At 45.3% G+C, this 12,900-nt stretch overlaps 1 protein-coding gene across 1 annotated transcript in view; it reads right to left on the bottom strand.

Moving 5' to 3' along the window:
* RABEP1 (rabaptin, RAB GTPase binding effector protein 1) overlaps positions 1–10,127 on the bottom strand; it is a 989,154-nt gene extending 979,027 nt beyond the window's left edge. The window contains exon 1 of the mRNA XM_085649558.1: positions 9,849–10,127. Within this exon, the coding sequence (XP_085505684.1) occupies positions 9,849–9,882 (34 nt within the window). The 5' untranslated portion in view covers positions 9,883–10,127. The remainder of the gene's footprint in view (positions 1–9,848) is intronic.
* Positions 10,128–12,900: the final 2,773 nt, after the last annotated feature.

Here is a 12,900-nt window from a genome sequence, read left to right as displayed (position 1 = left end):
GTATTATATTATTTATATTGAGTGTGTTACAGAGTTTTGTTGTGTCTTTTTGCTGTAATGCTGTAGTGCCAGATCACGTGCTTCCGGAGGCGGTCCTTGTGAGAGAGGAGGGTGTTGCTACTCAGGTTGAGCGGTGAGTCGCGGTGAGCATCGGCTCCCGGTCCTGCCCCAGCTTCGGCTTTGAACTACTGACGACTTTCCTGGCTCTCCCGGCTCTCCTGTCTTCGCTGAGGGGGGCTGCCGGTCCCGCTCTTGCCCCGCCCGGCTCTACGGCTTCACGAAAACGTGGCGAGTGGGCTCGGCGGCGGCGGGCAGGTGGCGAGTGGTGCAGTCGGAGGTGGAGGTGGAGCCATCCGGTTGAGCCGCCGCCATCATTAGAGAGTTGCCAGCGGATCGGGCGGACTGAGCTGCGAGCGGCGGGGACATCAGCTGCCGGCCGCCGACTCGCTGAGGCTTACTGCGACTTCAGCCAGCTTTCAGCCAACAACCAGCAGGCGAGGTGAGAGATGTGAGGTGTGAGGGGGGGGGGGGGGCCAGGGCACAAGGAACGGCAGAGGCCAGAGGGGGGGTGATTCCTCTCGGAGGCCAAACGCCAAAATACGCCGCTCAGGTACCGACCTTCCTTTTAATTCTCTTAATTCCCGCTTCTGCTTCACCTTACCACACCACCATCAGGACAGCATCAGACCTCAGAGGTAGCTCAGAGGCCCAAACCAGCCCGCCGGACAGCAGCCCCAGACGGGCACACGAAGAGAGGAAATAAAGCTCTGTCAGTAGATCAAAAAAAAAAAAAAAAGATCAGGAAAAAAAACACTAACATCTCAATTTCAACTTTAAACTTAACGGAATAATACACTCAACCAACCTAAAAACCCCAAACAGAGCCTCCAAGGCAGCTGGAATGAGATCTGGCAGAGTCAGGGAATTGTTACTCAACCCCAAATCCCCTACAAAGCCTAGGAAAAAAAAAAAAAAAAGAGAGAACCTGAGTTGCACCCAAAACTGCATCAAGAAGGTCCTCAAGGCCCTCAAGGCCCCCCCAAGAGGGAACTCACAACATCTCAATAAAGATGGAAAGAAGCGATTTAATGGCATCATCAACTCCAGCCTCAAACGCAAATGAAAACGGAAATAGAAACAGAATAGGGCGGGACAACATATCATTAAAGGCTAGCTTCACCCATCTGAGTTCTATCATGGTACACCAACAGCAACAATCGGAACTTCCAACAGCCGCTGCACCCGGCTCATCACCATCAACACCGCAGGCCCCAACCGCTAAGACCAAATCACAACCAAAGGTCCCAAGCGAATCAAAGGAGCTCATTTCTATAGAAGGAACACCGGAAACAAAAAGGAAATGCACTAAACAACCCAAAATATACACAAAATTTTCCTTCTTGAAAGACCCAGGAATAGCAATCTATTCTAAGACTGGATGTATAGAAGGACTGCAAACTTCTCTCCTACTTGGGGCACCCATCTATGCTTGCTCCGATAGTCACACAAATGACACATCACTGCCTGTAGGGGGGAGCAGTTGCACTATACTAGACGACCCACCAGCAACAAAAACACCGCCGGTGACGAGGAATTTAATAACATCCCCGCTAAAGGCAGACCAAGGAGCCATTAGAAGAGACCACCAAAGCTCGGCTAACAAACGCGACACGGACACGGACGCCCGCACAAGAGAGACCACACCAAAAATGGGCGAACCCGCTAAAGCAGCTAACTCCCTAAATTCCATCTTTAAGGAGGAGCCACACTCAATTAAAATTAACAAATTGCATCAGGAAAGTCAGGACAGCCAGAATCAGAATCTGCGAAGCCCTCCCAAGATAGAGGGCAACAAGGGTGGAAACAGCGGGAACAGCCAAGACGTGTCGCCCTACCAAACAAATAGCAATTCCCCAAAGGGGCAACAATCCAACACAATAACCCGGGACAGTCTGGGCATCAAGCAAGAAATAACGTCAGAAGAACAACTTCAACTGACTAACATCTTTCCTATACAAATAGAGACCCCAATTAGAACAAAAACAGACAATGGGGGGCAAATAAGAGCCCAGATCGGGACAACCGGTCTCAAATCAATAATGCGTCGCACTCTATCCCAATATAGTGACTCCAATTCCACGACCAGCTCCGCGGAAAACGATATGACATTTATAGCCACACAGGAATGGGAAGATCTAGTCGCCTCTTACAACCTAAGACCAGAGCACACTACTCCACTTGAAGAATCAAACATCTTACCAAGCCAGGGGAATAGCAAAAGCATGACAAATCCACTATTGGAAATTCCATGGCTTATAATCATAAATACTCTGCAAACATCGGCCAAAGCACTAGAGTTCCAATCGCAAAAAATGGACACTCAGCATACCGTTTTACAATCAATAGCAACCTCAATACTAGGCATTGAGGGGAAGATATCTGAACTAAATGGTCTCATAAAAAGGGGCCAGGAAGCGACTTACATGATCAAATCACCGCCCCAATTATGCTCATGGGAATTGATACTAGATAAACTAGCTACAATGCCATCTATGCTAGGGGATTTGATGCGAGAAATAAAATCAACAATCCCCCAAATGCAAGACTGTAATGTAACATCAATTCCAAAACAAGAATTACAGGATCCCAAGTCAGTAGCGGCTCTGAGAGCAACCACCAACTCAACCGCAGAGTGCTGGGAATCTACTTCAACCCAGCTAAAGGAACCAGGTGTCGAGTCCGTAAACCAAACAGCAACCTCAACTGAACTGACAGCAGTGAATAGCAAAGCACTGAATAAAACCCGAAGGAAAAAAAGGAAAGGGATGAAAAAGCTCCTACCAAACGCCAGTCCTTACACTAAAAAACAACTCAACCTGCAGCAAGTAGATAGCATAAGCCTTATAGAAGCAACGGAAACGGAGCAACGCACATGCACACCGCAACATGAGGCACTAGAAGAGCAGCCAACCAACTCTTTTCATGCCATAGTTCAAAAGACAACTAGAAGTCCAACTCAGAAATTTCATCCGGAAGAAAATAAACAATTACTTGACCACAAAAATTGGGCACCAAAAAAAACCAATGACCCAAAAACCAAATTTAACTTAACACAAGAAACTATGCCTACTACAAGGATTATTATTAGTAATACAGAACTTACTCAGTCAACAAACAGCACAACTAACAGCAACATAACCGAAACAAGAGTTGACTTCACACCAAGAGCCCAACTAAATAACCCAATTACGAACAGCCCAAGCCGCCAACCTCAGTCCAATCAATATAGCCACGTGCGTCTCCAATCAAATCCCAAAAATGCCACCAATCAAGCAAACCCTACTGTCATCCTCTTCGTACCAGAATATACGTCCCTTGGTAGGGATGACATACTGAACAGGGGAAACATCCTCAAACTCCTTCATTCAATAACAAGCCTAGAGAACATCCACTCTTCAGATCTGTTTCAAATCGAATTCATCCCCAGTAATGACTTCTGTCACCAAGAGACGACGAAAACAACTTGGAATACACCCGAGACAGCAAAAAAGATAATGGAAGAAAAAACAATTTTTAAACAATGGGGGATTGACCTACGACTTGCAGAACAACTTCGATACCCGGCACCTTTCTTACTTCCGCCTAGTTCACCGGCGCGAAAAAAGACCAACTCTGTATTAAAAGGAGCTTCTCGCCGACAGCACATTCCAAAGCCGAAAAAAAACGACTAGTGGACGGGAACTCGTGCAAAATGATCAAAACCTGCCAATCAACACTCAGAAGTGGACATCGATCCAACGAACCATCCACACAGCCAACAAGTCAAATTGACAAAAGGGACTGAACACCGAGAGCTTTACAGACAAAGCCAAACAAATGAAAATTTGCATTTGGAACATCAACGGTCTGGCAAGCAAAAGACACAACCCCGAATTCTTACAGTATCTAAATTTATTCGACCTTTTGCTGCTCCAAGAAACCTGGGAAGAAGAATCATTTGAAATTCAAGGGTTCACTTCATGTTTTCTCCCAGCCAGCAAAAATTCTACTTTTGGACGCAGATCAGGAGGTCTTGTAATATTGGCATCTATAGCCACAATAGGAACAATAAGAACTACAGAGTTTCATATAACCCCACCAAGTGGAATTTTGACGGCAAAAATCTCGTTAACATTACAACAACACACCCAAGAGGTCATAATAATAAACACTTATATCCACCCAAAACAAAAACGAAAGGCAGCTAATGAATTGATAAAGGTATTGAAAAAAATCTCGGAAGAAGACCCCTCCGACCTGATCATAGTCGGAGGTGACTTCAATACGTTTCTCATTAACACAGAATACGATAATAACATTCAGCAAGAACTTAGCGCCGCATGGGGCGTACCAGTACAAAGCATGGCAAAAACCGACAAATCAACAACCAACTCAAAAAAAATATTGCGGCAACTAGAAGATCTCAACCTAAGGGCATTGAATGGGCGTCTTGCCGACGACAACCCACCGGCTCCAACGTTTCATTCCAATAAACAATTCTCCCATTTGGACTACACCTTCATATCCTTAAACTTGTTCCCCATGATAACAACATTTAGGATAGGGGTAAATGACCTTAGTGATCATCTCCCCCAAGAAGTTTCTATAAAAGCAAGAGCACTATCAAACGTTGAGCCATACACAGGTCTCGTGATAGACACAACCTCAAACCTAAGGCGACTTCGATGCAACTCCCAACAACATCATCACCATAAGCTCTGACGTAAAATCCATATACACTTTAACAGCAAAGTGTATAAACACACCATCAGAAGAATGGCAAAATTTCATTCAAAAAGTCACTGCGAAATTATCAAAAGGATCGTCAAATAAGCTTTCCCACGTAAAGGGGAACCCAAATAAAACATCACTCTCTCCGGGAATGAAGATCAAAAAACGAATAATCAACCACACACTGAGAAAGATACGGAAAGATCCAGACAACAAAGAACTGCAGAAAACCTTGAGGGAAGCCCAAAAAAAAAAAAAATAAATAAATAAATAAAAATCACTAAAACAGAAGAAATGGGAGAAACAGAAAAACAAAAACGATCAATTATGGGCAAAGTTATTCTACGAAGGGAATCAAAAAAACAGCTCTAAATTCTGGCGAATGATTAAGGAAATAAAAAATCCAGACCATCCTGGTATAGACTCAAACATCACAGAGGAAGAATGGACAAACCATCTAGCTAGGCATTTTAACAGTGAGGACGCCACCAAAGAGGAAGCGCCAAAAAGCTTGAGTACGGACGACTCGATGGAAAGATCAGGCAATCATCATACGGTCGCTGGTGCCCAAAGAGAAAAAAACAACAAACGTAGTACCCTCCTCTCGAGAACGAACGAGTCAAAGATCGACCTAGACATCCCTACAGATTCGGACCCACATGAATTGACCATTGGGCCAGACGATATCAAAAGACAAATAGCGAAAGGAAGACCAACAGGAGCTCCTGGACCCAACGGCATACCACCAATGTTGTACAAAAACGATGTAGAGTTTGAGCGTCGCACTAACACCTTTATTCAACTATGTAAAAACAACTCAGATACTACCCGAGTCATGGCACGGATCAATAATTAGCCCAATCTACAAACACAAACAAAAAAGACCCAAAAAACTATCGTCTGATCGCCTTAATTGACGTAGAAGCAAAATATTTTGCAGGGAACATACTGGAGGAATTAACCTCATGGGCCACAGATAATTCAGTGATACCGATCACTCAAACTGGATTCTGTCGGGGTCAAGGAACAATCACAAACATCATGGCCCTGACCCTATTGATGGAATCAGCAAGAGAAAATAATAAATCTTTATATCTTTCGTTCATCGATTACACTGCTGCGTTCGATCATATAGATCGTAACATGCTATGGCAAAAACTGGTCAAATGGGGTATACCAGCTCACCTCTTAAATATACTGATAGCACTTCATTCTAACACCTGGATTAAAATTAAACTAGGTGCAGGCACACACCTTTCAAAACCTATAAAAACAACAAAGGGCCTCAAACAGGGCTGTGTCCTAGCTCCAACGCTATTCAATCTCTTCCTAGCCGATCTACCTGGCGAACTAGACAAAAGTTCTTGCCACGCACCAAAGCTAGGGAAGACCACATTATCCAACCTGCTGTATGCAGACGACCTGGTGCTTATCAGCCAGACGCCCATAGGTCTTCAGCACCTGCTAAACACCACTTACTCTTTCTCGAAAAAAAACGCTCTGCAAATAAACTTCGACAAATCTAAAATAATGGCAGTAAATTACAAAAAGAAAAAAGGGAAAGCAATTGGCACATAAATGGAGAACGAATGGAAAATGTAACAACCTATAAATACTTGGGTGTAATATTGGACTCAAAGATCTCCTTCAAACCTCAGCTGGACTCTCTGCGAGGCAAGGGAATGGCAACCTCCCTTGCCTTAAAATCTTTAAAGACAAAACTCCCAGATCTGACCTTTTATCCGCTCCTCCAAGTAATTCGTGTAAAATTGCAACCAACACTCACCTACGGGAGCGAACCCCTTCAAGGGAAAGATGCCACCCTCTTGGACATAGTTATATCGAACTCCTACAGGCTCATCTTTAACCTGCCAAAACACGTTTCCTCCGCACAAATACGACTAGAATTTGGCATCATGATACAAACTCTAGAAAGACGGTGTGCATACGTCGTTGCCTGGCATAAGATACGCAATGCCAACAAAGATTCCCTAAACTACAACATCTGGGAAGAGACTCTCCAGCACCAAAAATCACCAGCGAGGAAATACCTAATTGACTCTCTTGAAGTGCTGGGCCTGTCCAACTTGTGGGGTAGCCCGACAGACCACGTGACGTTTAAAAAAACAGCCCAAAAAGTAGAAAGACTTATCTCCATAGTCGAAGACAAGGAGGCCTTGACAAAAAAAGCGCACACCTGGATAATCCTTAATGATTATGGAACAACGCAACCACAGGCATATCTTAATGTTGGCATGAACCTAAGAAAGAAAGAAAAATTTCTAAAACTGCGTTTGGGTGTAATCCCCGTACTTCCTCACTTACCACCTTGGATAAGGAAAAATGTTCAACCACAATGCCGCCTGTGCAAAGCCGGAAAGGAAGACATTGTCCACGCGTTGTGCATTTGCCCCAACTTGAAAGACCTGAGATGCAAATTTCTGCGAGACTCCTTTAAAACTCACGGAATCCGGACATGCAGACAGGCAGTTAAACTTTGTTTCAACCCCAGCAAAACAAAACTAAACTGTCAGGTTGTAAAAAATGTTGAACTTGCTGGGGTCAGATATATGAGGGGCTGAGGACTGTTGATTTTAATAACGGCAAACCACAACTTGAATCACCCTGGTAAATCCACGGGACAGAGAGAACTTTTAAACTTTTTTTCTTTGCTAACTGATTTTTCTACTTTTTAATTTCCCTTTACAATGTGTTTACCCGATTTGTAAAGATTTTAATTAATCATGCACAAATAAATAAATTACCTTATCATCTGCTGTAATACTGTGTACCTCTTATGTTGTCTGTTCTGGGTTGTCATTAAGTGGTGATTTTCTAAGGAGTTCTGTTGTAGAGCTGTAGTTTGATATTAGTTTTATATTGTTGCTGTAGGGTTGTAATCTTTCGTTATGGTGATCAATTATGTTGTGCTGTTCGCCTTTTATATCATCGATAGCCTTTTGTATTGTTATATTGTTGATCTGTGTTTTGTTTGTATTTCTGTATTTTTATTGTGTTGTTGTAGCTATATATTACATTGTACTATTTTGGTCTGTGTTGTGATGCTGCTGAATGTGTCAGGTTGTATTGGGCCTATGTTGGTTTGGTGCAGTCATTCTTCTGGTTTGGCTGTGTGAAGGTTTCACGCCATTACACGAGGATTCACAAATTGCTGTCTATGGTCGTGGTGCAGAACTATTGACATGTGGCTTTCAATGGACAACCGAAGGGCTTTGAAAATACCCAATGGCTTTATTGTACGAATAGTGCTCGAACTGCATTTTTGGTAGCTCTTAGATCATGGGTGTCCGACAGTGCTGAATACATGCCACATGTTCGTGTTATATACAAATTGACTATTAGAGTTCAATTGAATTCACTTGTATTTAAATTGATGTTGTTATTTGGTTAAACTGAAAATATGGAATAATAATAATCCACATTTGTAAAGCGCAAAAAAATCACCCGTAAGGGTCTCTAGGCACTGGGGGACGTCGGGAAGATTAACCCCTTCGCTGCGGCGGGAATTCCGCCGCAGCGCTGGGGGGTGCGGGGGGGGCAGCGCGGTGGCGCTGTGCTCATGACGGAGCCACTCCGTCATGAGCCACGGTTGAGCTGTGCTCATGACGGAGCGGTTCAGTCATGACTCCACCCAGTTGCGTTGTCCCCCCCCACAGGCGGGGAAACAGCGCCGCATAGGCAGAGCGGCCGCCAACGGCCGTGACATGACGGAACCGCTCCGTCATGAGCACACGGCAACCGTGGCTCATGACGGAGCGGCTCCGTCATGAGCGGGGAAGGGGTTAAGCAAGCTATTGCCCAGAGTCGCATGGTGCTGGGCTAATCTGCCGCCGGCACCAGGGATCGAACCGTGATCCCCAGATTCCGGAGTCAGTCGCCCTGGCTGCGGCGCCACACCTCTCCCCTAGTATGACGCCGGACCAATAGAGTGCACCCCTGCTGTAGAAATAAAATCCGGGTCATCAACATTCAAATAGAACTTATATGTACTGTAACTTGCAGGTACAAACTAAGGCACGAACTTCATAAGTGCTCTGCCAGATAATGAAACATTTAATTTCAAAAGACTGTTACTTTACCAATATCCTACTTTCATTCAGGGTAGATTTGTTAATCTAACGCGCTTTGCAGATATAAAGGCCCGCTCCACATGAGGCCAATTCTTAGTCAACATCATCTCCCAATACCTCATCCATAAATGAATCTAAAATGTAAAGTCATCTTTCAGATAAAACATCTACTTTATGTACCCTAGGTAAGGCAAGCAGAGATCTGTTCATTGGCGAACTAAAGGTGAATCTTAGAACGTACGCAAGCTCCTGTTTTACTTTCAACATAACAGCAATGCTCGCTACAAGTTTTGGGAGATGTATTGCTTCTTATGCCTCCCCTACCAACCCTTATCGGTACCCCACAAAATGCCGGTCCTCTACGCCCACCCCAAAAAGCCACATGTGCGCCCATTTCTAGATGACACTTTTGACCACTTGGCCCGTTCTAGAGCACACAACATTAGAAGTTTTCACTTATTTAACTTGTTTCTGTAAAATTATTTTAGACACAAAGATTTTGGATACCACAAGCGCTAGTTTTTTGGTCAAGCATAAATGCTCGAGTTCTTGACCCACAAGCTATCCTTATCCTACTTCAATGCTATTTCAGACACCACAAATGGCTTTCTTATTCAGTCCAGCTCGTACGTCCACCATCTGAGCACAAGAGAGGTGAACCTTTTAGTGCTTCAACTTACAAATGCGATATGTCTCGTATAACTGCCACTGCCTTCTTAACTGGACGCAGACTGACTGACACTGAAGCAGCGGACCCTAGTTCTCCCTCCATCATCTCTTCCAGTCATTCGGGGCACCCGGAGCAGGTAGGTAGCATTCCGGGACAAGGGTGCCACAATGTGTACTCTTAGGGCTGGCCACCGGTAGCTGTCCACCCTGCCTCCGAACCATGATAAATAAGGCTGTCAGTGGAGCCCGAGGCTCAGCAGGCCGCTCCGCCCCATCTCCAGGGATTTAAGACGAGGAGAGATTAAGGGCTCTACTTACCGTCAGCCTGAGGGGTCCCCGCTGGCTCAGTCATGGCTTTGGAGGGGCGGGGAGGGGTGAGGGCTCAGTTGCAGTCGGCAGCAGCTGTAAGGGAAGACCCGCAAGACCATAGGCGGCCGGAGACGGACAGCAACCTCCTCCTGCCCATCCTGTCAGAGGGAAATGACAAGTGCGCAGGCGCCACCGCCAGCAAGGGGGGCGTGAGGGGCGACGCACATCAACCTCCTGGTGACAGGCGAAATGCCGCGTACGCAAGCGCGACACGGAAGGGGGCGTGCCAATTTATGACAGCCAGACTGTCAAGTGCGCATGCGGAAAATTGTTGTCGGGTAACAACAAAGCCGAAAAGGGACATAGCACAGTTTCTATTCCGTAACTCTTTCGAATCGTCAGGTATTAGTGCCTTATTATAAAATGGCCACTTAATTGGAACAGGAGATAGTTCCTAAAGTCCACTGCATTTCAGTGGGAAGATAAGTTAAATAAACAATAGCTGCCAATAGGTGAAAGGATGTGGTCCGTCGGCTAGACTGCCGACTTTGGTGCTGGAAACCAGGGTTCGAACCTCGGGGTCACCTCCACATCCTTGTGACTCTTGGCAAATCACTTAATCTCCCCGTGCCTGAATGTGTAATGTAACCGGTGTTCATGTAATGCGCTCCAATACCTTCGGGTCGAGTTCGCGCTATATAAAATCTGCAAAACAAACAAGCACTGGAATTGCCAATAGGTCTCGCTTTTGGGACCTTATAAGTATTTAGTTATGCAGCATAATATCCTTGGTGCAACAACATTAACTGTTGCATAGATAAACACTTATAAGGTCCCAAAGGCGAGACCTATTGGCTATGCCAATGGTTGTTTAGGTTCTTCCTATAAGTGAAATACAAGAAATATAGGGTTATTCTCTTTCAAAGTGTATTAGTATTTGAGACACATTAAAATATGGGTTTTAAATGCAACGTATGGAATTACTGAATTTCTCAGAACATAGTAGTATTTGCTCTGTATACTTCAATATACTTGAAAGGAAACAAAGATTTGCTTAGCTCCTCAATGTGCATTTGTATGGTCGACCCAGGTGTCAAACACAAGGGACACAGAATAACTTATTTCCTAAGAATGTAGTTGTGGTGACTGTTGTCAGAGCCACAAGGACTGTTCGGTATTTACTAAAAATGCACTTGTGAAGTCAACCCACATGTGATCCAGAAGTCACACAGATAAGTATCATACAGATAACGGGTATGTATTTGTGAGAACAGTTTGATTGTGTTTCTTATTATGAATTCAATAACGTCTGAAAAGCTGCAGTTTAGAGTATAGGGTGGAAGGTCAACTTTTTAAGAACTAAAGGAAGAAAAAGACTAAGACCGTAATGTAAGGGACTGGTTGTGCCATTGAAGTAAACCCAGGTGCAATTTAAAACTCCTTCATGGACTTCTTTGTTTCAGTGATGCTACCGTATATGTGTAACCCAACCTGACCCGCACTTAACTTAGGCATCTACTACATTCTAGTGGAGGAGTGCTTCAGAGAGATGCATGAGGGTTCTTGGAAAAAGTCATACGGTAAAGACGATTATTAGATTAGTTACAGCAATGGAGATGGACCTCATTGTAATTCTCCACTAGCTTCTGTCTGTTTAGAAGGAGTTTCTCCCCAAAAACTCCAATTAAAAGTTTTCTTTTGTTATAATTTCTCCTCCCTTCGGCCGTGAAAGCGAAAGTGATGGCAGGGATGCGTTCTGTGGTTGGGGAGGGGCAGAGCGAGGTGCTTGGGAGAGCAAGGCTTAATGAGCCATTAAAACCACATGACAGCTGCGCGCCTGCACGCGCTCGTGAACGCAAGCTTGAGGCCAGGGAAAGATTGTGGTAGCACTGTGAAAAGCCACTAACTAAATGTCTCGCAGTGCGGCATATGCGCTGGCTCAGCGAGACCTAAAAAGAATTCAAGTGGGACGAAAAACTGTGGGGCTCTAAAAGGGGCGTGGTCAATATAATTAGGGGCATGGCCTAAATCATGATGAAGAGAATCTGGTGCTTAAGAAACTCATAAAGTCGCATTTAGCAAAGGGTACGAAAATAGCAAAAAGGTATATTTATGTACCATAAACAATAAAAACAACAAAGTATATACAAATCTAGGAATATAAATGATGCATTGAGATACCTTTATGGTTAACTGGCAGCCATGCTGGGGTGCCTGTTCTTTTTGATCAGAGCTAAACCATTACTGGATTTCGAGGAGCATGGTTTTTCACAAACCTAATGATTGGGTTGTGCAGTGCCTTTTTGTTAGAAGGCGACCTCAGAGGGGCCCGGAGGGGGCCCTGACTGTCCTGAGACCCACCCTCAAAGTATCGTAGCCGGGCACTGGCGGGAGATTCCGCAGGGGAGGAATCTCGTATCTAGGATCGTACACTCGGCACCACACGACAAAGAGACACCACACCGAGGGTTCTTAGGATTCAAGCTTTATCAAATCGAAGTGGTAGGATCTTTATGATCAGCAAGGCAGATATTTACAAGCAGAGCGTGGGCTCACAGAGTCTTGGCGGGGGTAGGAGGTAGCGGGACAGTCTTTGGGGGGATATGGATCAAATGCAGGAGCGTACCCGGCGCACAGCTCACAATCCTCGAGCTGGGGGATACGCTTGTCGTCGTGGGGTCCGGCGGGACCAAAGAGAGTCTGGGGGAGCCGCGAGTCACTCAGCAGGCTCAAGCACAAGTTCGGAGGTCTTACGATCTTCAGGGAGCCGCGAGTCACTCAGCAGGGCTCAAGCACAAGTTCGGAGGTCTTACGATCTTCAGGGAGCCGCGAGTCACTCAGCAAGGCTCAAGCACAAGTTCGGAGGTCTTACGATCTTCAGGGAGCCGCGAGTCACTCAGCAGGCTCAGGTACCAGTTCGGAGGTCTTACGATCTTCGGGGAGCCGCGAGTCACTCAGCAGGGCTCAGATGTTCCAAGGCGAATCTGCAGGACAGTCCCAGAGCACCCCTTGTTATAGGTCGACCCCTCTTTGATGTCCGGAGTCTGTGCAGGCAGGGGTC

The sequence above is a fragment of the Triturus cristatus genome, chromosome 3_2 (genome assembly GCF_964204655.1).
Source record: "Triturus cristatus chromosome 3_2, aTriCri1.1, whole genome shotgun sequence".
NCBI classification, from domain to species: Eukaryota; Metazoa; Chordata; class Amphibia; order Caudata; family Salamandridae; genus Triturus; species Triturus cristatus.
The sequence above is the reverse complement of the archived record's forward strand: the minus strand, read 5'-3'. Positions and strand labels throughout refer to the sequence as shown.